Genomic DNA, 25341 nt, shown 5'->3' on the forward strand with positions numbered 1-25341 from the left:
TGATCGCCCACGACACTGGCACACCCGTCACCATCACTAGTAAAGTCATCCAACACACCCACTCACTCCTCACGCCCATGGCTAAGGTGTGGGTGGGGTTCTCAAGGCACCTATTAACTTAGGGTAATTTCTCACACTTATGACTAGTTGGTCACCGCGTCACTGGGCTCTTACTTATCGATGCCAACATTTATTAAATCGTATCAGAGTTAAAATAACATGAATCAAAACTAATCATAATACTGATTATAATATATATAACCTCTCATTATCATCACTGATTAAAATTCCTTGAACATCGAAATTCGTTGCATATGTTTTATCTTTTTTTTTAGCACTTATCCTTTCGCTTTCACAAGACACTCGTGGCAAGTGCTGGAGAGCAGCTGCAGCACCTCACCACCTCCTCCTCTGATGCTCCTAAGACAACTGGCCATCGCTTAATCTTGGAACCCAAGCAGGAATTGCTGAGTCCTCCTTAAAGAAAACGGTTGGGGGAGTGAGAGGAAAGGATTTGCTTGTTGAAGGGGATACCAAATTGTCGTCAGTGTTTAGTTTAGTATATTATGCACCCTATACCCATCCTGTGGGCGGTATGCAAAAAGATTAGAGGTACATAATGGGTCCAGGGACTGGACAATGGGCATATGCCATAATTTAAAGTTATATCTGATTACTTATTTTTATACTGACTAAAAATATTGTGATTATTATTTTATTATGTAGGCTGAGTAGGAGCAGTTTTCACCTAGCCTCTTTGCCAGTTGTTACGCCAGAGGCTACGGATTCGAGGACGCACTTTTACATAGGGAAGGATTATAGCGTTCCTTTCTGTTAAGATCAAGAGAGAGAACACTTGAATTAGAAGGGGGCATTTAAAAGTTGTTCTTCGCCATTTAAATGTTATGCTACTGTATTCATGCTTCGAAGTGCCACTTATTACCATTTTCTTATAAGCAACATCAGTTAAGAAAACAAAGTTGATTAGAGGCATAAACTGGCATTGTTCATTTTTATTAAACGCTAATTTATATTTTTTATAAAATCTTGAAACAGAAAGTAAAATTACTTACTGGAGAGATCTTTCCAAATGTTCAGCATCCCAACATGCAAGACAACGTTTTCTGTGAAACTTACTTGAATTGTAACTTCATTCCCTTCTGTTTCCTTAACTGTAACAACATAAATATCCGAAGACAATATTGGTGTCTAGGAAAATATTACGTTCTGATTAATTTTATTTTGTTAGGTAAATGAACACAGATGCAACTAATGTGATATTTTATTGTGGAAACGTTTCGCTCTCCAGGAGCTTTGTCAATTCGTTACGTAACTGCTTGGTAAATATAACCAAGAACGAGTATAAAATAGTGGCAGGAGTCAGCTGCAATAGGGGAGTAGTAGACTCAGCAGTAGTAGTAGTAGTAATAATAATGATAGTAGTAGTAGTAATAACAATAATAATAGAAGTAGTACAGCTGTGGTGAGATGGGTTTGATGATGCTGACAGGGCCTTCTCAAACCCAACCCATCTTACCACATTTGTACTACTACTACCCTCTCGCAGCGTACCGCCAGACTCCTGCCACTGTATATATACTAATTTTTAGTTACTTCTGTATCATCCACTATTCATTCCCTAGAACCTCCTGAGTCACTCGGGACTGCCGAGTGCCGGGAGTAGCACAAGCGGAGCAGAGCTTATGAGTGTTGAGGGGCACTTACGCCTCATACTAGCGAGAACACCGCCCTGACTCTTGCACCAGCACCTCTGGTACTCCCTGCGAGCTCTGCGTGAGTGGGGAAGGTGAGTTGGAGATGACTTACACCGTTGTACACACCAGACCCAAGACACCACTTGAAAGGAAGACGTACTGTGTTCCAGCTACAGGGCGTCTGCGACGATTGTAGCTAACTGCTACACCACTTGTGATGAAGAAGATTCACTGTGCCCCCGTCATAGGGCTGTAAACAGTACTCCACCTGACCTGACTCACCATACCACTGTCATAGGGCTGCCCCTTGATATAGGGCTGTAAACGGTACTCACCTGACAGTGAAGATTCACTGTGCCTGTGCACAGGGTTGTAAACGGTACATCACTTGTACAGTTTCGACACTCCTTCGGGAGCCAGTTACAGGTCGCCATCTGGTAGAGACCCGTACCTGGACTCCGTTCTTGGCAAATATTTATGTATTTATTAGGACTAAAGAAGTCACTCGTCGCGAAGCGTTTCCTTCCTGAACTGTATATGACTTTTTTCCACAATACAGAGAAGAATGGTGGAAGATGAGGAGCTTGAGGAAATCAGCCCTTCAGTACGTGTAAGTTAAACGTGCTTAGTATGGGCCAGTAGGTGTGCTGCAGTGCTCCTTTTTTCCTTCTTATATTTCCATGGATTATAGGAAAACAATATTTAATCACAATTCTTTATTTTTTAAACTCGGGGACTACCTATAAGCATGCCTACTCGTGTGGGACATCTGTTGATGACACTGACTCGGTTTAGCTCATCAATCCTATTAGAACTCCTCGGGTTCCTCCTCGGCCTCATCAGTTGAATCGAGGCCCACTTCTTCGTAGTCCTTTTCGAGAGCAGCCAAGTCTTCACGTGCCTCTGAAAACTCTCCCTCCTCCATACCCTCGCCCACATACCTGCCGGAAATTTGTCTTTTTTAGTGTCAGGGGGAAAAAAAGCTGGCAAAAAAATGACAAAACTATTACACCAACTCGGATCACTACTGGAGTGGAAGCACAGTCAGTGACCTCCACTCCAGAGCAATAGATATTAGTGCCAGCAAAAAAAGTCCTCCTACATACCATCAATACGACAACATTTACTTTTGCAAATATAAAGGGTCTAAAGCCATCAATAAACAACAAAATGCATTTCATCAGTGGACTGTTCACAGAGTCAAATGCAATGTTTGCAGATTTCACAGACCCACATAAAAGATCGCTTTGACAACGAAACATGGATTCCAGGTTATAACTTATTCAGATGCGATGAAATAAACAGACAACAAGATGGGATTGTCCTGTATATCACAGTAAGTTAGTTTAATATCTTTATTATGCACCCCATACCCATCCTGTGGGCGGTAGTCAAAAGATTACAAAGGTACATAATGGGTCCAGGGACTGGACCCCGAAGTTATAATAGCTGAACTAGTTACAAAGGTAATGAACTCCAGGTAGATCTGGTCACAATCATGGCAAGTTACAAAGGTAATGAATCAGCCTCACTCCTATACATGGTTACAGTCATGAACAAATTACAAAGTAATGAACCACTTATACGTCCACACCTGGTCACAATTGTAATGAGTTATAAATACACATATTAAGTGGGTCATACATCCACACGAGCGCGCGCGCGCACAGACATATGCACACAAGCGTACAAATATATGCATACACACAAGCACGCACACCCACACACGCACACACGCACACACACACACACACACACACACACACACACACACACACACACACACACACACACACACACACACACACACACACACACACACACACCCACACACACAGAGTCGCTCATTTGCTCGAAATTACTAAACACCTCAAATGATGTAGTTGAAGTTTTGGCAGTAAAGACTGAAAACCAAAACCTTGCCATTGTGGTTGTAAACAAACCTCCTGATGCAACTTCCCAACAATTCTAGGAACAGCTTTTGAAAATGGACCACTGTCTGGAAAATCTTCCAACTCCTGCCCCAACTTAAGACACCTAAAATGAAGGAATGTAGCAAATAACGTTTTAGCAGAGATAACCCCAGGAGGCAGCTCAGATGAAAATTCACACACATGAGCTATTAAATATCTGCAACAAATTCATCTTAATCCACGAAATAGTTGAGCCAACATGACTGCAAAAATACACTTAACCTCATCTTCACTAATAATAATGATCTGATACGAAATATAACAGTATCAAAGAAATACACTCAGATCGTAAAATAATAGAAGTACAGAGATGTATGCGCAGAGCTCCTGACCAACATAAAGTGATCAGTTATGAGGGTCACTTCACCAAATTCAACTTCAGTAACAAAAGCACACACTGGGATCAAATCAGCCATGTCCTAAATAAAAAAAGCTGGAAAATATCTTAAACAACACGGATCCGAACCCTTGCCTAGAAAGAATTAACTCTGTGGCACTTGAGGTAAGTTTAAGGCACATTCCTTAAAGAAAAAAAGAAGAGATGTAAACTAGAGAGAGAGACTTCCTATATAGGTGAAGGCTGCTGAAATGGGCCAATATATCTGAAATACGAAAGAAGGCACTAGTCTGAAAAATAGCAAATATCGAAAGGAGGCACTGGAGTTTTACCTGGAGTTTACCTGGAGAGAGTTTCGGGGGTCAACGCCCCCGCGGCCCGGTCTGTGACCAGGCCTCCTGGTGGATCAGCGCCTGATCAACCAGGCTGTTGCTGCTGGCTGCACGCAAACCAACGTACGAGCCACAGCCCGGCTGATCAGGAACTGACTTTAGGTGCTTGTCCAGTGCCAGCTTGAAGACTGCCAGGGGTCTGTTGGTAATCCCCCTTATGTGTGCTGGGAGGCAGTTGAACAGTCTCGGGCCCCTGACACTTATTGTATGGTCTCTTAACGTGCTAGTGACACCCCTGCTTTTCATTGGGGGGATGGTGCATCGTCTGCCAAGTCTTTTGCTTTCGTAGTGAGTGATTTTCGTGTGCAAGTTCGGTACTAGTCCCTCTAGGATTTTCCAGGTGTATATAATCATGTATCTCTCCCTCCTGCGTTCCAGGGAATACAGGTTTAGAAACCTCAAGCGCTCCCAGTAATTGAGGTGTTTTATCTCCGTTATGCGCGCCGTGAAAGTTCTCTGTACATTTTCTAGGTCGGCAATTTCACCTGCCTTGAAAGGTGCTGTTAGAGTGCAGCAATATTCCAGCCTAGATAGAACAAGTGACCTGAAGAGTGTCATCATGGGCTTGGCCTCCCTAGTTTTGAAGGTTCTCATTATCCATCCTGTCATTTTTCTAGCAGATGCGATTGATACAATGTTATGGTCCTTGAAGGTGAGATCCTCCGACATAATCACTCCCAGGTCTTTGACGTTGGTGTTTCGCTCTATTTTGTGGCCAGAATTTGTTTTGTACTCTGATGAAGATTTAATTTCCTCATGTTTACCATATCTGAGTAATTGAAATTTCTCATCGTTGAACTTCATATTGTTTTCTGCAGCCCACTGAAAGATTTGGTTGATGTCCGCCTGGAGCCTTGCAGTGTCTGCAATGGAAGACACTGTCATGCAGATTCGGGTGTCATCTGCAAAGGAAGACACGGTGCTGTGGCTGACATCCTTGTCTATGTCGGATATGAGGATGAGGAACAAGATGGGAGCTAGTACTGTGCCTTGTGGAACAGAGCTTTTCACCGTAGCTGCCTCGGACTTTACTCTGTTGACGACTACTCTCTGTGTTCTGTTAGTGAGGAAATTATAGATCCATCGACCGACTTTTCCTGTTATTCCTTTAGCGCGCATTTTGTGCGCTATTACGCCATGGTCACACTTGTCGAAGGCTTTTGCGAAGTCTGTATATATTACATCTGCATTCTTTTTGTCTTCTAGTGCATTTAGGACCTTGTCGTAGTGATCCAGTAGTTGAGACAGACAGGAGCGACCTGTTCTAAACCCATGTTGCCCTGGGTTGTGTAACTGATGGGTTTCTAGATGGGTGGTGATCTTGCTTCTTAGGACCCTTTCAAAGATTTTTATGATATGGGATGTTAGTGCTATTGGTCTGTAGTTCTTTGCTGTTGCTTTACTGCCCCCTTTGTGGAGTGGGGCTATGTCTGTTGTTTTTAGTAACTGAGGGACGACCCCCGTGTCCATGCTCCCTCTCCATAGGATGGAAAAGGCTCGTGATAGGGGCTTCTTGCAGTTCTTGATGAACACAGAGTTCCATGAGTCTGGCCCTGGGGCAGAGTGCATGGGCATGTCATTTATCGCCTGTTCGAAGTCATTTGGCGTCAGGATAACATCGGATAGGCTTGTGTTAATCAGATTTTGTGGCTCTCTCATAAAAAATTCATTTTGATCTTCGACTCTCAGTCTGGTTAGCGGCTTGCTAAAAACTGAGTCATATTGGGACTTGAGTAGCTCACTCATTTCCTTGTTGTCATCTGTGTAGGACCCATCTTGTTTAAGTAGGGGCCCAATACTGGACGTTGTTCTCGATTTTGATTTGGCATAGGAGAAGAAATACTTTGGGTTTCTTTCGATTTCATTTATGGCTTTTAGTTCTTCCCGCGATTCCTGACTCCTAAAGGATTCTTTTAGCTTAAGTTCGATGCTTGCTATTTCTCTGACCAGTGTCTCCCTGCGCATTTCAGATATATTGACCTCTTTTAGCCGCTCTGTTATTCTTTTCCGTCGCCTGTAAAGGGAGCGCCTGTCTCTTTCTATTTTACATCTACTCCTCCTTTTTCTTAGAGGAATAAGCCTTGTGCATACATCGAGTGCCACCGAGTTAATCTGTTCTAGGCATAAGTTTGGGTCTGTGTTGCTTAGTATATCTTCCCAGCTTATATCGGTTAGGACTTGGTTTACTTGGTCCCACTTTATGTTTTTGTTATTGAAGTTGAATTTGGTGAATGCTCCCTCGTGACTAGTCTCATTTTGTCGGTCTGGGGCTCCACGCATACATGTCTGAACCTCAATTATGTTGTGATCTGAGTATATTGTTTTTGATATGGTGACATTTCTTATCAGATCATCATTGTTAGTGAAGATGAGGTCTAGTGTATTCTCCAGTCTAGTAGACTCTATTATTTGCTGGTTTAAATTGAATTTTGTGCAGAGATTTAAAAGCTCGTGTGAGTGTGAGTTTTCATCAGAGCTGCCTCCTGGTGTTATTACTGCAACAATATTATTTGCTATATTCCTCCATTTTAGGTGCCTTAAGTTGAAATCCCCCAGGAGCAAGATGTTGGGTGCAGGAGCTGGAAGATTTTCCAGACAGTGGTCAATTTTTAACAGCTGTTCCTGGAATTGCTGGGATGTTGCATCCGGAGGCTTGTAGACTACCACAATGACTAGGTTTTGGTTCTCGACCTTTACTGCTAAAACTTCCACTACGTCATTTGAGGCATTAAGCAGTTCTGTGCAAACAAGTGACTCTGCAATGTACAGGCCAACCCCCCCCTTTTGCCTGTTCACTCTGTCACATCTGTATAGGTTGTAACCTGGGATCCATATTTCGTTGTCCAAGTGATCCTTTATGTGGGTCTCAGTGAAAGCCGCGAACATTGCCTTTGCCTCTGCAAGCAGTCCACGGATGAAAGGTATTTTGTTGTTTGTTGCTGGCTTTAGACCCTGTATATTTGCAAAGAAGAATGTTATCGGACTGGTGGTATTGTTGGTACTGGGGGGGGATTTTTTTCCGGCATTAGTATCTGTATCTGTTGGTTTGGAGTGGAGGCCATCGACTGTGGTTCCACTCCAGGAATGACTGGATTTGGTGTACGATTTCTGCCATTTCCTGCCAGTTTTTTTTCCTTCCTGGTCAGAGAAATAGCAAATTTCTCACAAGTGGCATAATAGCCTGACTTAGTAATGAAAGTGTTGAATGACACGTAGTGCTAACGCTTTTCTGCTGAATAATAATAATAATAATAATAATAATAATAATAATAATAATAATAATAATAATAATAATAATAATAATAATAATAATAATAACAATAATACTTACCAATGGACAAAGGCCCTCTTGGCATACATGAGGTCAAACTTGTGGTCGAGGCGGGCCCAAGCCTCCCCAATAGCGGTAGTGTTGGACAACATACACACAGCCCTCGACACCTTAGCCAAGTCTCCACCAGGCACTACTGTAGGAGGCTGATAGTTGATGCCTACCTACATGACACCAGGGGGTCAAAAGAGAGTCAAATTATTTGTGTATGTGTGACTTTGATTTTTTCCAGACTACTATATTCATTTAGTTTGTTTTGCTGAGAGTCAAATTGAAATAAGGTAAACAGATATACCAGTAGAAATGCTTAATTATTTGATTTTTTTTTAATTATATTTAACCTAGAGAAAATATTGTAATATGTAAAGACAAAAAAAAATTCATTACTGTAAGAGTTTTTACTAGATCTGATATATTCATATATTTTTAACATACAAGTTTTCTGTTGTCACTTTCACCATATACTGTACTTCGTTTGTAAATTTTCGAGAACCCTATCCTCTCTGACGAACAACAATTCTAACCAAAGAATTCTAGCCAAAGTCTGTAAATTTTGTAAAATATTTAACGGTAATTGTCGATAATATGCAAAACAAAATAAAATATGGGAATATCCACTTTTATTAAAATTTTATATCCAGTTCTCACCTTAAGCAAGTCCTTTACTACATCCATATACTAATTCTCATCTCTTCTCTTTCCGCTATCAACCCCACCTGGAAATAAGTCACTCTGTCTGACTTTTTTGGGTTATCCTAGGTTCTCTACACATATGCTGCTATGTATGATAATTTTATGTAACTGTATTTGTGTATACCTGAATAAACTTACTTACTTACTTACACCTTCCTGATTCTCACTCACCTTAAAGCCAGTGGGGCACCAGTCAACGAACTGGATGGATCGCTTGGTCTTGATGGTAGCAATGGCACAATTGACGTCCTTGGGCACCACGTCGCCACGGTATAAGAGGCAGCAGGCCATGTACTTGCCATGCCTTGGGTCACATTTTACCATCTGAAATGAAAAAAGTAGCAAGAACCTTTGCTTCTGATATAGTTTTTTCTCTCTCATTGTTGTGTTAGGAAAGGCTTCGTCAGTCCTGAAGAAGCCATTTGTGGCGAAGCTTTTTTTTTTAATTAATGTCCTGAACCGAATAAGTGTCTTTTTTTCATATTTTGTCGGTACCACCATAAGTTCAATTCTCCTAGTTGCTTTGTGTGAGCAATAACTTATTACAGGTCTGGATGACGAAGACAGTTGAAAACTCCAAAGAAATTAATAAAATTTTGTTGTTATCAAGGCAGTAGTGCGGTAAGAAGCGCTTTAAAGTTCACCAATAATGCTCGATAAGATGCAAATTAAATTTAGACATTAGTTAGGTCGTGTGTTGAGTTGGTTGATATACAAGTACATGGAACACTGCTAGGTTGATCAATATATTTTCTAGATTCGTAAAGGTGTTTCATTTGAAAGATGAAATAAAAATTTATTAAAGAGATATCACTTATCATATTGACCTTTTATAGGCATTAATAACTCTTACTTATGACATTATATTTTGATATTTGCAGACAAAGGTAATTAAGACAATATTTTGCAGACAAAAGTAATTAAGACAATATGGAATCATTATTATATAGCTGGTACTACAATGTACCAGTTTTCGAAATGTGCGACTTCTGGGTCTCAAAACGTAAGTACGGTATACTTTGGGGTCCAGTCCCTGGACCCATTATGTACCTTTGTAATCTTTTGACTACCGCCCACAGGATGGGTATGGGGTGCATAATAAAGATATTAAACTAACAAACGTAGCAAATCCTTACTTCTGCATTATATTATACTAATCACTACAATAAGTACAGTCTGGGTGGGAAGTACCGTGGGAGTGTCTGTACCATCTGGATCTGCAGTACCGTCTGGGTTGGCAGTAACGTCTGGGTTGGCCGTAGCATATCCTGGCACAGTTATCAGAGGCCTGTGTACCGTTCCTTTTATGTGAAGTTTTACGAAGGCGAAGTTACAGTAAATACCTGTAACTAGTCAGGGTCCTGAAACCTTTTTAATTAAGTTTCTGTCTTCCTTCATCCATTCCTCCTCCTCCTTTCCCTAGTGCAGAGAGGAGGCAAAGCCTTGATGCTGGTGAAGAGCTCTTGATCTAAGTAATTGAAGTTACCCTCAAGCTTCTTGGATCGGACCTAATTACTTACCGTTCAGAAGGTCCTGTATAATCCCTATGATTTTAGCGAAATTCCAGAAATAATAGATTATGTAGAAAAGGACGATAATAAACTATGCACGATTCCGGTAACTAGTGATATGGTCCTCAGACAAATAGAGAAATTAAAACCTAACAAATCCCAGGCCTTATGAACTGTTTGCAAGGGTGCTAAAGAATGCAAGGAGGAACTTAGCATACCTTTGGCTAATCTTTTCAATATATCACCACAAACTGGCATAGTGCCTGATAAGTGGAAAATAGCAACTGTAATACCTATTTACAAGGCAGGTGGCAGATCCTTGGCTTCGAACTATAGACCAAAAAGCCTTACCTCCATAGTGGGAAAATTTATGGAATCAATAATTGCCGAAGCAATTCGTAGCCATCTTGAAAGGCATAAATTGATTAATGAATTTCAGCACGGTTTTACAAAGGGGCGTTCCTGTCTTACGAATTTACTTTCTTCACTAAAGTATTTGAAGAGGTAGATCATGGAACTGAATATGATATTGTGTATATGGACTTCAGTAAGGCTTTCGATAGAGTTCCACATCAGAGGCTATTGAGGAAACTTAAGGCACATGAAATAGGAGAAATTTTTTTCCTGGGTAGAGGCATGGCTGACAAATAGGCAGCAGAGAGTTTGCATAAATGGGAAGAAATCAGAATGGGGACACGTCATGAACGGTGTTCCACAGGGGTCAGTGTTGGGCCCCTTGTTGTTCACAATCTACATAAACGACACAGATAAGGGAATAAATAGCGACATAAGCAAATTTGCTGATGACACCAAAATAGGCCGTCCAATTCATTCTAAAGAGGACATTAGAGTACTCCAGGATGATTTGAATAAACTGATGCAGTGGTCGGAGAAGTGGCAGATGCAGTTTAATATAGACAAATACAAAGTTCTAAATGCTGAACAGAAAAATAACCATGCCACATAAAAACTAAATAATGTAGATCTTAATATTACGGTAATCTGAAACCAAGACAACAGTGCATGAGTGTTCTCAATAAAGCTAACAGAATCCTTGGCTTCATAGCAAGAAGTATAAATAATAGAAGTCCTCAGGTTGTTCTTCAACTCTATATATCCTTGGTTAGGCCTCATTTAGATTATGCTGCACAGTTTTGGTCACCGTATTACAGAATAGATATAAATACACTGGAAAACGTACAAAGGAGGCTGACAAAGTTGATCCCATGTATCAGAAATCTTCCCTATGAGGATAGACTGAGGGCCCTGAATCTGCACTCTCTAGAAAGGTGTTGAATTAGGGGGGATATGATTGAGGTGTATAAATGGAAAAGAGGAATTAATAAAGGGGATGTAAATAGTGTGCTAAAAATATCTAGCCTAGACAGGACTCGCAGCAATGGCTTTAAATTGGAAAAAAATCAGATTCATGAAGGATATAGGAAAGCAATGGTTTGGTAATAGAGTTGTGGATGAGTGGAACAAGCTCCCGAGTACCGTCATAGAAGCTAAGACGTTGTGTAGTTTTTAAAAAAGGTTGGATAAATACAGGAGTGGGTGTGAGTTGGACCTGACTAGCTTGTGCTACTAGGTCGGATGCCGTGCTCCTCCCTTAAGTAACGTGTCTGACCTCACTAGGTCAAAGCATTGGTTTAAGCCGGTTGGGGATTTGGACCTGCCTCGCTTAGGCCAGTAGGCCTATTGCAGTGTTTCTTCTTTCTTATGTTACTACTACTACTACTACTACTACTACTACTACTACTACTAATAATAATAATAATAATAATAATAATAATAATAATAATTATATTTGTAGTAATATTTCCTAATTAGAAATTGCTATATCCATTTTTCTCAGACATTTGTCATCATCCTGTTTTTTCTTTATTTATTATCATATGTTATTACACTCTTTAATTTATTTTTATTGTGTTTATTTTATCTTGGCAATGCATCACCCTGTCTTCTCTCCCAGATTAATTACAGCCTCTCCCTTTCTGTCCTTAATTTACAGTGCTCTTTTCTTTTTTTCATCAGTGCTCTCCGCAAACTTTTCTCTTGTTCCCTAATTCTCTCACGTCTCCACTTTTATGTTTCTTACTCTCTTATCTTTCTTTAATTTTCGATTTATTCTTTTCCTTCTTAATATTTTTCATTTAAGCCATTATCTCCATTCGCATGAAAAATTTGTGTCGATTCCAAAAAAGTAACTTGAAGGAAAATTAATATAATTTTGGAATACTGTGTCAAACATTAAAAATACTTTTAAAAGACAAAGAAGTAATAAATTTGACTATCATAGGCCAGGCCCCGTGGTCTGGTTGACAAAGCTCTCGCTTCACATGTGAAGGCCCGGGTTCGATTCCCGGCAGGGTGGAAGCATTTCGACGGGTTTCCTTACACCTGTTGTCCTGTTCGCCTAACAGCAAATAGGTATCTGGTTGTTAGTCGACTGGTGTGGGTCGCATCCTGGGGGACAAGATTGAGGACCATAATGGAAATAAGACAGTCCCTTGATGACGCACTGCCTTTCTTGGGTTATCCTGGGTGGCTAACCCTCCGGGATTAAAAATCCGAACGAAATCTTATCATATCTTACAGTTAGAAGCCTCAGTAATTCTACAACATTGGTTGTAGAATTACCATTTCCTACTCCTCATCACTTACCTGGTTAGCAGGTTCAAAACAAGCGCTGGTTATCTCAGCAACAGAGAGCTGTTCGTGGTTGGCCTTGGCCGCAGAAACAACAGGAGCGTAGGTAACCAGCGGGAAGTGGATTCTCGGGTACGGAACTAAATTCGTTTGGAACTCCGTCAAATCCACATTTAGCGCTCCATCAAACCTGCATAGAAAAGCTATTTAGCTTTTCTCAAATCGGATTTGTTATACATATGGAAAGATGCATTAATTAGGCGTCATATGTGGAATGAGAATTAGAAGTGGGAAACTTGTGAGGATGAGGAATTCTTTGTGATACCAGCATGGTAGATTTAAGTTTTTAACAGTTATTTCCTGTAGGTCCTCACAAAAGAGGACAAACTTATGAAAGGGAGAATTAATGGAAGCAGGCATATTTCTAAGCTGTATAATTTAATAACATATTTGAAAACACATTTATAAGAAAAGTAAAGCATTAATATCACCTTCCTTTCTTCGTAATGACTATCACTACTTGAATCACTTATATGACCATTATCGTTATTTGTCACAGTTGTCACCATTTATGTTATCACCATAATCATAATTATCATTATAACCATAGCCATCTACATTAACGTCATAGAATTATGTGTCAACACTATTAGTATATCATTTTTTGTATGAGTAACGTTAGTGATGTTCATTATCCCAGTCAACCATTCATCACTTTTGTTCACTCACACACCTGAGAGAAGCGGTGATGGAGGAAACGATCTGACCTATCAGCCTGTTTAGGTTTGTATAGGTAGGTCGTTCGATGTCCAGATTTCTGCGACAGATGTCGTAGATGGCTTCGTTGTCCACCATGAACGCACAGTCAGAGTGTTCTAGGGTAGTGTGCGTCGTTAGGATAGAGTTGTATGGCTCTACCACTGCTGTAGCTACCTGTGCAACACCGAATCATCCAGTTTGTCTTATTTAACAAGGGTTCACTTTGCCGAATAAGCCGAATTAAAATTTGTTTTTGACATAAATCAACGGAAATCGACCTAAGCATTACGAAAAAATATATATATCATTCAATTTAAGGAATACTAAATAAATTTAAATTACTCTTAGGTTATATAGAGAAGAATTTAAGTAAAAGAATTATGTTAGTTTATCGGAGGTCAGGTGAAGTTACTATGTTAGTTTTTAATGAAAAAATATTAGCTGTCCATCTGTAAAAAGTTTAATTTTTAAGGGAGTTCGATTTACTCGACAAGTTTGGCTTATTTAGTAACACACACACACACACACACACACACACACACACACACACACACACACACACACACACACACACACACACACACACACACACACACACACACACACACCGACCCACAGGGGTCGGTCCTAGGACCAGTGCTATTTTTGGTATATGTGAACGACATGACGGAAGGGTTGGATTCAGAAGTGTCCCTGTTTGCAGATGATGTGAAGTTAATGAGGAGAATTAAATCTGATGAAGACCAGGCAGGACTTCAAAGAGACCTGGACAGACTGGACACCTGGTCCAGCAAATGGCTTCTCGAATTTAATCCTGCCAAATGCAAAGTCATGAAGATAGGGGAAGGGCACAGAAGACCACAGACAGAGTATAGGCTAGGTGGCCAAAGACTGCAAACCTCACTCAAGGAGAAAGATCTTGGGGTGAGTATAACACCGAGCATGTCTCCGGAAGCACACATCAATCAGATAACTGCTGCAGCATATGGGCGCCTGGCAAACCTGAGAACAGCATTCCGATACCTTAGTAAGGAATCATTCAAGACACTGTACACCGTGTATGTCAGGCCCATACTGGAGTATGCAGCACCTGTTTGGAACCCGCACTTGATAAAGCACGTCAAGAAACTAGAGAAAGTACAAAGGTTTGCGACAAGGTTAGTTCCAGAGCTAAGGGGAATGTCCTATGAAGAAAGATTAAGGGAAATCGGCCTGACGACACTGGAGGACAGGAGGGTCAGGGGAGACATGATAACGACATATAAAATACTGCGTGGAATAGACAAGGTGGACAAAGACAGGATGTTCCAGGGAGGGGACACAGAAACAAGAGGCCACAATTGGAAGTTGAAGACACAAATGAGTCAGAGAGATAGTAGGAAGTATTTCTTCAGTCATAGAGTTGTAAGGCAGTGGAATAGCCTAGAAAATGACGTAGTGGAGGCAGGAACCATACACAGTTTTAAGACGAGGTTTGATAAAGCTCATGGAGCGGGGAGAGAGAGGGCCCAGTAGCAACCGGTGAAGATGCGGGGCCAGGAGCTAGGACTCGACCCCTGCAACCACAAATAGGTGAGTACAAATAGGTGAGTACACACACACACACACACACACACACACACACACACACACACACACACACACACACACACACACACACACACACACACACACACACACACACACACACACACACACAGACCGCAGACGGAGTACAGTCTAGGGGGCCAGAGACTACAAACCTCACTCAAGGAAAAAGATCTTGGGGTGAATATATCACCAGGCACATCTCCTGAAGCGCACATCAACCAAATAACTGCTGCAGCATATGGGCGCCTGGCAAACCTCAGAACAGCATTCCGACATCTTAATAAGGAATCATTCAGGACCCTGTACACCGTGTACGTTAGGCCCATATTGGAGTATGCGGCACCAGTTTGGAACCCACACCTAACCAAGCACGTGAAGAAACTAGAGAAAGTGCAAAGGTTTGCAACAAGACTAGTCCCAGAGCTAAGAGGTATGTCCTACGAGGAGAGGTTAAGGGAAATCAACCTGACGACACTGGAGGACAGGAGAGATAGGGGGAACATGATAACGACATACAAAATACTGAGAGGAATTGACAAGGTGGACAAAGACACGATGTTCCAGAGATTGGACACAGTAACAGGGGGACACAGTTGGAAGCTGAAGACACAGATGAATCACAGGGATGTTAGGAAGTATTTCTTCAGCCACAGAGTAGTCAGTAAGTGGAATAGTTTGGGAAGCGATGTAGTGGAGGGAGGATCCATACATAGCTTTAAGCAGAGGTATGATAAAGCTCACGGCTCAGGGAGAGTGACCTAGTAGCGATCAGTGAAGAGGCGGGGCCAGGAGCTCGGACTCGACCCCCGCAACCTCAACTAGGTGAGTACAACTAGGTGAGTACACACACACACACAGGACTCGACCCCTGCAATCTCAACTAGGTGAGTACACACAAATACGGATGGATTAACGAATATACATAAGGAATGGCAAGAAAGAATCAATGAGAAGTCCCCAGACATCATAGCGTTACAGAAACAAAACTCACAGAGACAATAACAGATGCAATCTTCCCACCAGGATACCAGATCATGAGAAAAGATAGAAGGGGCAGAGGGGGGGGAGGGGTTGCTCTGCTCGTAAAAAACCGATGGAAATTCGAGAAAATGGGAGGCATAGACGAGACAGGAGAAAGAGACTACATAGTAGGTACACTTCAGTCTGGGGAGCACAAGGTGGTCATTGCAGTGATGTATAATCCACCACAGAACTGCAGGAGGCCAAGAGAGGAATATGAAGAGAGCAACAGAGCAATGGTGGACACACTTGCTGAGGTGGCAAGAAGAGCTCACTCCAGCAGAGCAAAGTTGCTGGTTATGGGGGATTTCAACCACAGGGAGATTAACTGGGAAAACCTGGAGCCACATGGGGGCCCCGAAACATGGAGAGCCAAGATGTTGGATGTGGTGCTGGAAAACCTCATGCACCAACATGTTAAGGACACTACCAGAGTGAGAGGGGAGGATGAACCAGCAAGATTGGACCTTGCGTTCACCCTGGGCAGTTCAGACATTGAGGACATCACATATGAGAGTCCCCTAGGAGCTAGTGACCACGTGGTTCTGTGCTTTGAATACATAATAGAGTTGCAAGTGGAGAAAGTAACAGGAGTTGAATGGGAAAAGCCTGACTATAAAAGAGGGGACTACATAGGGTTTAGGAACTTCCTGCAGGAGGTTCCGTGGGACAGAGAACTGGCAGGAAAGCCAGTAAATGAAATGATGGAATATGTAACAACAAAATGCAAGGAGGCAGTGGAAAGGTTTATTCCCAAGTGCAACAGAAACAATGGGAAGACCAGAACGAGCCCCTGGTTTACCCGACGGTGTAAGGAGGCAAAAACAAAGTGCAATAGAGAATGGAAAAAGTACAGAAGTCAGAGAACACATGAAAATAGGGAGATCAGTCGCAGAGCCAGGAACGAGTAAGCACAGGTAAGGAGGGAGGCCCAGCGACAGTATGAAAATAACATACCATCGAAAATCAAGACTGACCCGAAACTGTTGTATAGCCACATCAGGAGGAAGACAACAGTCAAAGACCAGGTGATCAGACTGAGGACAGAAGGTGGAGAACTCACAAGAAATGATCAGGAGGTATGTGAGGAGCTAAACAGGAGATTTAAGGATGTTTTTACAGTAGAGACAGGAAGGGCTTTGGGAAGACAGCACAGAAGGGAGCATCAAGTGGGAATATACCAACAAGTGTTGGATGACATACGAACAACCGAGGAGGAGGTGCAGAAGCTGCTAAGTGACCTTGATACCTCAAAGGTGATGGGACTGGACATCTCCCCATGGGTCCTTAGAGAAGGAGCAGAGATGCTGTGCATGCCCCTAACCACAATCTTCAACACATCCCTTGAAACTGGGCAACTACCTGAGAAATGGAAGACAGCAAATGTAGTCCCCATATTTAAGAAAGGAAACAGAAATGAGGCACTAAACTACAGACCTGTGTCTCTGGCATGTATTGTGTGCAAAGTCATGGAGAAGATTATCAGGAGGAGAGTGGTGGAACACCTGGAACGGAACAAGATTATAAATGAAAACCAGCATGGGTTCATGGAAGGCAAATCCTGTCACAAACCTTCTGGAGTTTTATGACGAGGTAACAGAAGTAAGACACGAGAGAGAGAGGTGGGTTGATTCCGTTTTCCTAGACTGCAGGAAGGCCTTTGACACAGTTCCCCACAAGAGATTAGTGCACAAGCTGGAGGATCAGGCGCATATAACAGGGAGGGCACTGCAATGGATCAGGGAATACCTGACAAGGAGGCAACAATGAGTCATGGTACGTGAAGAGGTATCACAGTGGGCGCCTGTGACGAGCGGGGTCCCACAGGGGTCAGTTCTAGGACCAGTGCTATTTTTGATATATGCGAACGGCATGATGGAAGGAATAGACTCTGAAGTGTCCCTGTTCGCAGATGATGTGAAGTTGATGAGAAGAATTAAATCGGATGAGGATGAGGCAAGACTGCAAAGAGACCTGGACAGGCTGGACATGTGGTCCAGAAACTGGCTTCTCGAATTCAACCCTGCCAAATGCAAAGTCATGAAGATTGGGGAGGGGCAAAGAAGACCGCAGACAGAGTATAGGCTAGGTGGACAAAGACTACAGACCTCACTCAGGGAGAAAGACCTTGGGGTGACCATAACACCGAGCACGTCACCGGAGGCACACATCAACCAAATAACTGCTGCAGCATACGGGCGCCTGGCAAACCTGAGAATAGCGTTCCGATACCTTAATAAGGAATCATTCAAGACACTGTACACTGTGTATGTTAGGCCAATACTGGAGTATGCAGCACCAGTCTGGAACCCACACCTGGTCAAGCACGTCAAGAAGTTAGAGAAAGTACAAAGGTTTGCAATAAGGCTAGTCCCAGAGCTCAGGGGAATGTCGTACGACGAAAGGTTGAGGGAAATCGGACTGACGACACTGGAGGACAGAAGGGTCAGGGGAGATATGATAACGACATACAAGATACTGCGGGGAATAGACAAGGTGGACAGAGATAGGATGTTCCAGAGAGGGGACACAGAAACAAGGGGCCACAACTGGAAGCTGAAGACTCAGACGAGTCACAGGGACGTTAGGAAGTATTTCTTCAGTCATAGAGTCGTCAGGAAGTGGAATAGCCTAGCAAGTGAAGTAGTGGAGGCAGGAACCATACATAGTTTTAAGAAGAGGTATGACAAAGCTCAGGAAGCAGAGAGGGAGAGGACCTAGTAGCGATCAGTGAAGAGGCGGGGCCAGGAGCTGAGTCTCGACCCCTGCAACCACAATTAGGTGAGTACACACACACACATACACACAGAGCACCAGCAACCCCCACATCACAAATCTCACTGATACAGCTGCCCCCTATGGTCATTCTGACCCCCACCCCCTCATCACAAACCCCACCCACACCACAACCCCCCATAGGCCCCCACCAGGGCTCCCACTCCCCCAACCCTAATATTCTCCCAGGACCACAGTGATAGAAAAGAAGGTGAAGGTTTGGTACACGAATGCGGACGGAATAACGAATAAATATGAGGAGTGGCACGAAAGAATCAGTGAGAAATCCCCAGACGTCATAGCAGTCACAGAAATGAAAGTCACTGAGACAATAACAGACGCAATCTTCCCACCAAGATATCAAATCCTGAGGAAAGATAGAAGGAGTAGAGGGGAAGGAGGGGTTGCACTGCTCATAAAAAACTGATGGGGATTTGAGGAAATGGAAGGCATGGACGAGATTGGAGAAAGGGACTACATAGTAAGTACAATTCAGTCTGGGGAACATAAAGTAGTCATTGGAGTGATCTATAACCCACCACAGAACTGCAGGAGGCCAAGAGAGGAGTACGAAGAAAACAACAGAGCGATGGTGGACACACTAGCTGAGGTGGCAAGAAGAGCTCACTCGAGCAGAGCAAAGTTACTGGTTATGGGTGATTTCAACCACAGGGAGATCGACTGGGTAAACCTGGAGCCACATAGGGGGTCCTGAAACATGGAGAGCCAAGATGATGGATGTGGTACTGGAAAACCTCATGCATCAAGATGTCAGGGACACTACCAGAGAGAGAGAGAGGGGAGGATGAACCAGCAAGACTGGACCTTGTGTTCACCCTGAGCAGTTCAGATATTGAGGGCATCACTTGCGAGAGGCCCCTTGGAGCTAGCAATCACGTGGTTCTGAGTTTTGAATCTATAATAGAGTTACAAGTGGAGAGGGTAACAGGAATTGAATGGGAAAAACCCAAACTATGAAAGGGGACTCTACACAGGAGGTTCAGTGGCACAGAGAACTGGTAGGAAAGTCAGTAAATGAGATGATGGAATGTGTAACAACAAAATGCAAGGAGGCAGAGGAAAGGTTTGTTCCCAAGGGCAATAGAAATAATAGGAAGACCAAAGCGAGTCCTTAATTTACCTGAAGGTGTAGGGAGGCAACAACAACCAAGTGCATCAGAGGATGGAAAAGGTACAGGAGGCAAAGGACCCAGGAAAATAAGGAGATTAGTTGAAGAGCCAGAAACGAGTATGCACAGGTAAGGAGGGAGACCCAGCAACAGTAGGAAAACGACATAGCATCGAAAGTCAAGTCTGACCCGAAACTGCTGTATAGCCACATTAGGAGGAAGACAACAGTCAAGGACCAGGTGATCATGCTGAGGAATGAAAGTAGGGAACTCACAAGAAACGATCAAGAGATATGTGAGGAGCCCAACATGAGATTTAAGGGAGTATTTACAATGGAGACAGGAAGGCTTCTGGGAGGACAGAACAGAGGGAAACACCAGCAAGGAATATACCATCAAGTGTTGGATGACATACATACAACTGAGGAGGAGGTGAAGAAGCTGCTAAGGGACATTGATACCTCAAAGGCAATGGGACCAGACAACATCTCCCCGTGGATCCTTGGAGAGGGAGTGGATATGCTGTGTGTGCCACTAACCACAATCTTCAACCATCCCTTGAAACTGGGCAACTACCTGAGGTATGGAAGATGGCAATTGTCAGCATAGTTGCTGATCCCCTACATATGTCGTGTGGCATATCTGAGTATCGTGGTTAGTACCATCCATATGTATTATATAGACGACCCTTTGCTAGACTTAGCGGCTAGCATGTGATATCACGTGATGCCACATGTGAGTGTCAGACGCGCTGCCTCTTTCTCAGTTCTTGGATAGACCTACAGGCGGCTACAGGTCGGCTGGGCCTTCTCCTCGCAACTTCTCCTCGGCAACGTGGTCGCGTAAATCTGATATTTAAGCAGATGTACAGAGAGAGATTAACTTTTACCAGGCGACGGACATCATTTGTTGACCACATGGCGGCCTAAACAGCCAGCACCCTGCCCAAGTACACCAGCCTCTCTGCACGATTTCCTGGTCACTCTTTGTCTTAGTGTTTTATCTGCTTATTTGCATTACTTCCCAGGGGTTGACCCGGGTTTGCAAATTAAGCCAAGCCAGTCTGTGGGGGGAGACAAGCTCTAAGCCACCTAGCCTACTGGCTTAAGCCAGCCAGCCAGCAAGCCAACTAACTCAGGTGACTAACCCCCAGTACTCAAGCAAGCCATGTGAGTTCCAGCCTTCACCATCAATACTTCACCATCACTTTGTGCTCCCGGTTCTAAGCCATTCTGAGTGCTTGTACCACCTCTGTGCTGTTGTGGTGTGTGTTTAAGCAAGCCTGGCTTAGAATATTCTCGTGCCTAGTGTGGGTGTAAGCCAGAGCGCGTGGGTTACGCCGCTCATCCAGTCGGCCTAAGCCACTCATGCAGTGTCTCAGCGCGCTGCCTCACTCACCCACACCTACCCACCACCATTGTTTTTCACCCTTATATCGGGTCTTAGCACCTTATTTTACGGCTCACGTAGCGGGTCAAGACCCAGGATTGTTTCCTCGTACCTGTGCGCCAACGACAAAAGCCTAGTTATGTGGGTTCCTCAAGTTTAAGTGCAAATTCTTCGAGACATCGACGTGTGGAAGGGTGGACAGCGGCGCCAGCTACGAACAACAGCCTCCTGCCTCACTCTCCACCTCTACAAACCTCCACTTCCTACCTCTCCACTATCAACGAAGAGATATTTGCGAGTGTTTGAGACATTTTCTCAGTTTACAGTGATTTCTTAGTGACATTCAGTGACTTTTGATTAGACTCAGTGTTCATTACATTCTGTGAAATATTTTTTTCTTTTTCAGTGTTTAATTTTTGAACTTTATTTTTTGTGTTTTCCTTTTTTTATATACTTCAACTAAGTACTTTTCTGTTTTTCCCTGTTGTGTGCAATAAATAAGCAGTATAAACTTGTGTTTACACTTCACGATTATCTTGTGTTCACAGTAATGTGCCCCTGGTCTCAGACCGGGCCGCGGGGGCGTTGACCCCCGGAACTCTCTCCAGGTAAACTCTCCAGGTAATTCATGCATTGAAGTATTTCAGCAACTCGTTTACCTTATGTTCTGCACCACAACTCAGTGTTGTGTCTCATTTAATTTTTCCCACCATTTCCTTGTGTGTTCTTGCTGCTTTTGTATTAATTCATTTCCCATTTTTCCCAGTGCGTTTTATTCCCATTTTACTGTGTGTTGAACATTCTTTTGTATTAATTCTTGTTATTTAGCCCATGTCTAATTTGTTCCATCTCCACAGGCAATAGTGCCATTATTTTGTGTGCAAGCAAGGGATTTATTTCCAATTTTTGTCAACACAAGACCTTATTGCAAGAAAATTATCTTAGTATTGTGCATATATTATTATTATTATTATTATTATTATTATTATTATTATAAAAAAGAAGCGCTAAACCACAAGGGCTATACAGCGATTGTGCATATAGATGTTTGTGTTCCTGCACTATTGTAAGTGTTAACCTTTCTCTGTTTTGTATTTTATGTCCTTTATTTTTTATTCATATTATTCATATTTCATTGAACAAATTCACTCTTAGTGCAGTTTTCAACTTCTTTTTAAAGTAAAGTATTCTTTTGCTTTGTTTTAGTGTTTGCCTAAGTTACAATTAAGAGTAAAAGTGTTCAATCAGTTCATTCCTGATAATATTTTTTTATTGTTCTTGTAAACTGCATTTTATTGTGTGTGCTATTTTATTACTGCAGTATTGACTCATTCTGCAATGAGTCTTGTGCAATTGTTGTGCTACCATTAATTTTTTTTTTTCTGAAAATTTTTATGTAGTGTTGTGTTGTGCAGTAATTTATGATTAGTGATTATTATTTGCAATAGTGCTAAAGTTTATTTCAGTGCAATATCCTGTGATTTCAGTTTTACATTTCTTGTGTTCTGTACATAATATTTTATTTTTTGTGTGTCACTTTATTTTTTTTAGAGAATTACTTTCCCAGTCTATTTTATTTTGCACAAGATTTATTGATTCTATTTTATCATTTTTTATTGATTTATCATTTACTGTTAAATTTCTTTATTGAATTGAGAGCAAAGACAACTCACTGTACCATTAATTCAACTTAAAGTAAATTTGAGTAAAATTTATTTAAGTAAGGTACAATTTCTCTTGATTATCAAAGTGTTGCCTTATCTAATAGAGTGTTTTTCTGTGAGTTTTCCTTGCTCTACAGTGTGACTTGTCATTTTTCTTAACTTATGCAGAATAATTCAGTATTTTCTCCCATTTAAGCTTTATTGTGCCGTATATTCTCTTTATCATTTTTGCTTTTATGTCCTTGTGTAAGTTCCCTGAGATGATGTCCCAGTCACTTTTGATTGCTCACTTAGTGTATCATGCCAGTCCAAGTAAATATGATTCAGTCCACAGTCCCAGTATCCCCTTGCTGACTGAAAGACAATACCTAGCTCTTAGGCAATGTGTTTGTTCTCATAGCTTGTGTCTGAGGCTTGTTACAGTACTGCGGAATGTGAAGTTAAGATTACATTCTTATAGATCCGTGAATTACTTATTAACGTAGCCGAGTGGTCAGGCACTAGTAAGACTGTCACTCCTGTCTGGAATCCAGCCACAATATAGAGCACGCAGGATAGTGTACAGTTACCTTGGGTTTCAGAGGAACCTCAGACAATCCTGAGTGCTGAGACTACTATCCCTGCAATGGCGACTTGTTCAAGTAGTGGTTCCTCCCAGGGGATGCTTTGCAAAGAACGTTGCTTGCAATGAGTTATGCCATCTCTTGCTGATGTCACAAGCCATTGCAGAAAGACGTTTCTGTGGCTAGTGTGATCATTTGAGTGTTGTTGTTGTCCCTTGTGTTCCAGATGGTGATACTATCCCAGTTGACAGTAATCCTTGCAATGTAAAAAGTTATTTCTCGAGTAACCTTCACATGTTGTTAATGTTTGTAAGCACAGTCTCTTATAGTTGATACCTCGTGTCTCAGTGTTCGACTCAGAATGAACACCAGTATTGTCAGCTGTGTGTTTTATTATTAGCTGATAAGTTTTCAAAAAAAAAAATTTTTGTGTTCATGTTCTCTCTGAATTCTGAGATATAGCAGTGATGACCTGTGCGTGCCAGGTCTGTCTTTGCTGTTAATTACTTTCCCCTTTGTAAATATATATATTCTTCCTCGGAATCCGTAGAGTGCATGAATACAGATCGATCGATCAATTCTGTCTTTTATTATACTATGATTTGTTCTTCTACGTAAATCACCATCCGTTATTATAACATCCATTCCAATGTTATCCATTCAACTGAGTATATCCCATAACTATTTCTTTGATTAGTTCTAAGTTACATATGTCTTTGCTATTGTATAGAATCAGCCCAGAGCCACCTGCCTGTCAGCCTGTAGAGTATGGTACATCAAGATGACATACGTAACATGACTGAGCTGTCAGCATAGTTGCTAATCCCCTAGATATGTCATGTGGCATATCTGAGTATCGTAGTTAGTACCATCCGTATGTATTATATAGACGACCCCTTGCTAGACTTAGCGGCTAGCATGTGACGTCATGTGATGCCACATGTGAGCGTCAGATGCACTACCTCTCTCTCTCAGTTCCTGGATATGCCTACAGGCCAGCTGGGCCTTCCCCTCACAACTCTGCTAATGTAAGTGTATACAACCCAACAAGTGTGTTTATCTCCAACCATCTTATCTCCACAGAACCCTCCCAACACAAATGTAGTTCCCATTTTAAAAAAGGAGACAGAAAAGAGGCACTAAACTATAGACCAGTGTAACTGATGTGTATATTATGCAAAGCTATGGAGAAAATTATCAGGAGGAGAGTGGTGGAGAACCTGGAATGGAACAAGAGTATAAAAGCCAACCAGCACGGATTTATGGAAGGAAAATCCTGTGTCACAAACCTTCTGGAGCTTTATGATAAAGTAACAGAAGAAAGACACAAGAGAGAGAGGTGGGTTGATTGCATCTTCTTGGACTGCAAGAAGGCCTTTGACACAGTTCCTCACAGGAGATTAGTGCAGAAAGTAGAGGATCAGGCACATATAACAGGAAAGGCACTGCAATGGATCAGAGAATACCTGACAGGGAGGCAACAACGAGTCATGGTATGTGATGAGGTATCACAGTGGGCACCTGTGGTGAGTGGGGTCCCACAGGGGTCGGTCCTAGAACCAGTGCTATTTTTCGTATATGTGAATAACATGATGGAAGGGTTAGACTCAGAAATGTCCCTGTTTGCAGATGATGTGAAGTTAATGAGGAGAATTAAATCAGGTGAGGATCAGGCAACTTCAAAGAGACCTGGAGAGACTGGACACCTGGTCCAGCAACTGGCTTCTTGAATTTAACCCCACCAAATGCAAATACATGAAGATTGGGGAAGGGCACAGAAAGCTTGTAGGCACCTGGCAAACCTGAGAACAGCATTCCGATACCTTAGTAAGGAACCGTTCAAGACA

General features: G+C 42.2%; 2 protein-coding genes across 6 annotated transcripts in view; both read right to left on the bottom strand.

The window, feature by feature from the left end:
• LOC128690615 (mucin-3A) overlaps positions 1 to 431 on the bottom strand; it is a 213290-nt gene extending 212859 nt beyond the window's left edge. Inside the window, exon 1 of the mRNA XM_053779344.2 lies at positions 1 to 431. This exon is cut by the window's left edge and continues 90 nt beyond it. Within this exon, the coding sequence (XP_053635319.1) occupies positions 1 to 79 (79 nt within the window). The 5' untranslated portion in view covers positions 80 to 431.
• Positions 432 to 2416: 1985 nt separating this feature from the next.
• The window catches only part of LOC128690616 (tubulin alpha-1 chain-like), a 40707-nt gene continuing 17782 nt past the window's right edge, over positions 2417 to 25341 (bottom strand). For 4 of the 5 annotated variants that reach the window (XM_070089762.1, XM_070089761.1, XM_070089760.1 and 1 more), the window contains exons 5-9: positions 13338 to 13537; positions 12620 to 12794; positions 8613 to 8765; positions 7749 to 7912; positions 2417 to 2656 (exon numbers count right to left, since the gene is read on the bottom strand). In XM_070089762.1, coding sequence (XP_069945863.1) covers positions 2524 to 2656; positions 7749 to 7912; positions 8613 to 8765; positions 12620 to 12794; positions 13338 to 13537 — 825 coding nt within the window. In that variant the 3' untranslated portion in view covers positions 2417 to 2523. Of the gene's footprint in view, positions 2657 to 7748; positions 7913 to 8398; positions 8465 to 8612; positions 8766 to 12619; positions 12795 to 13337; positions 13538 to 25341 lie in introns of those variants that run through there. The other variant, XM_070089763.1, reaches the window with a different exon arrangement.

Source organism: Cherax quadricarinatus, chromosome 29, assembly GCF_038502225.1.
Source record: "Cherax quadricarinatus isolate ZL_2023a chromosome 29, ASM3850222v1, whole genome shotgun sequence".
In the NCBI taxonomy this organism is placed as follows: domain Eukaryota; kingdom Metazoa; phylum Arthropoda; class Malacostraca; order Decapoda; family Parastacidae; genus Cherax; species Cherax quadricarinatus.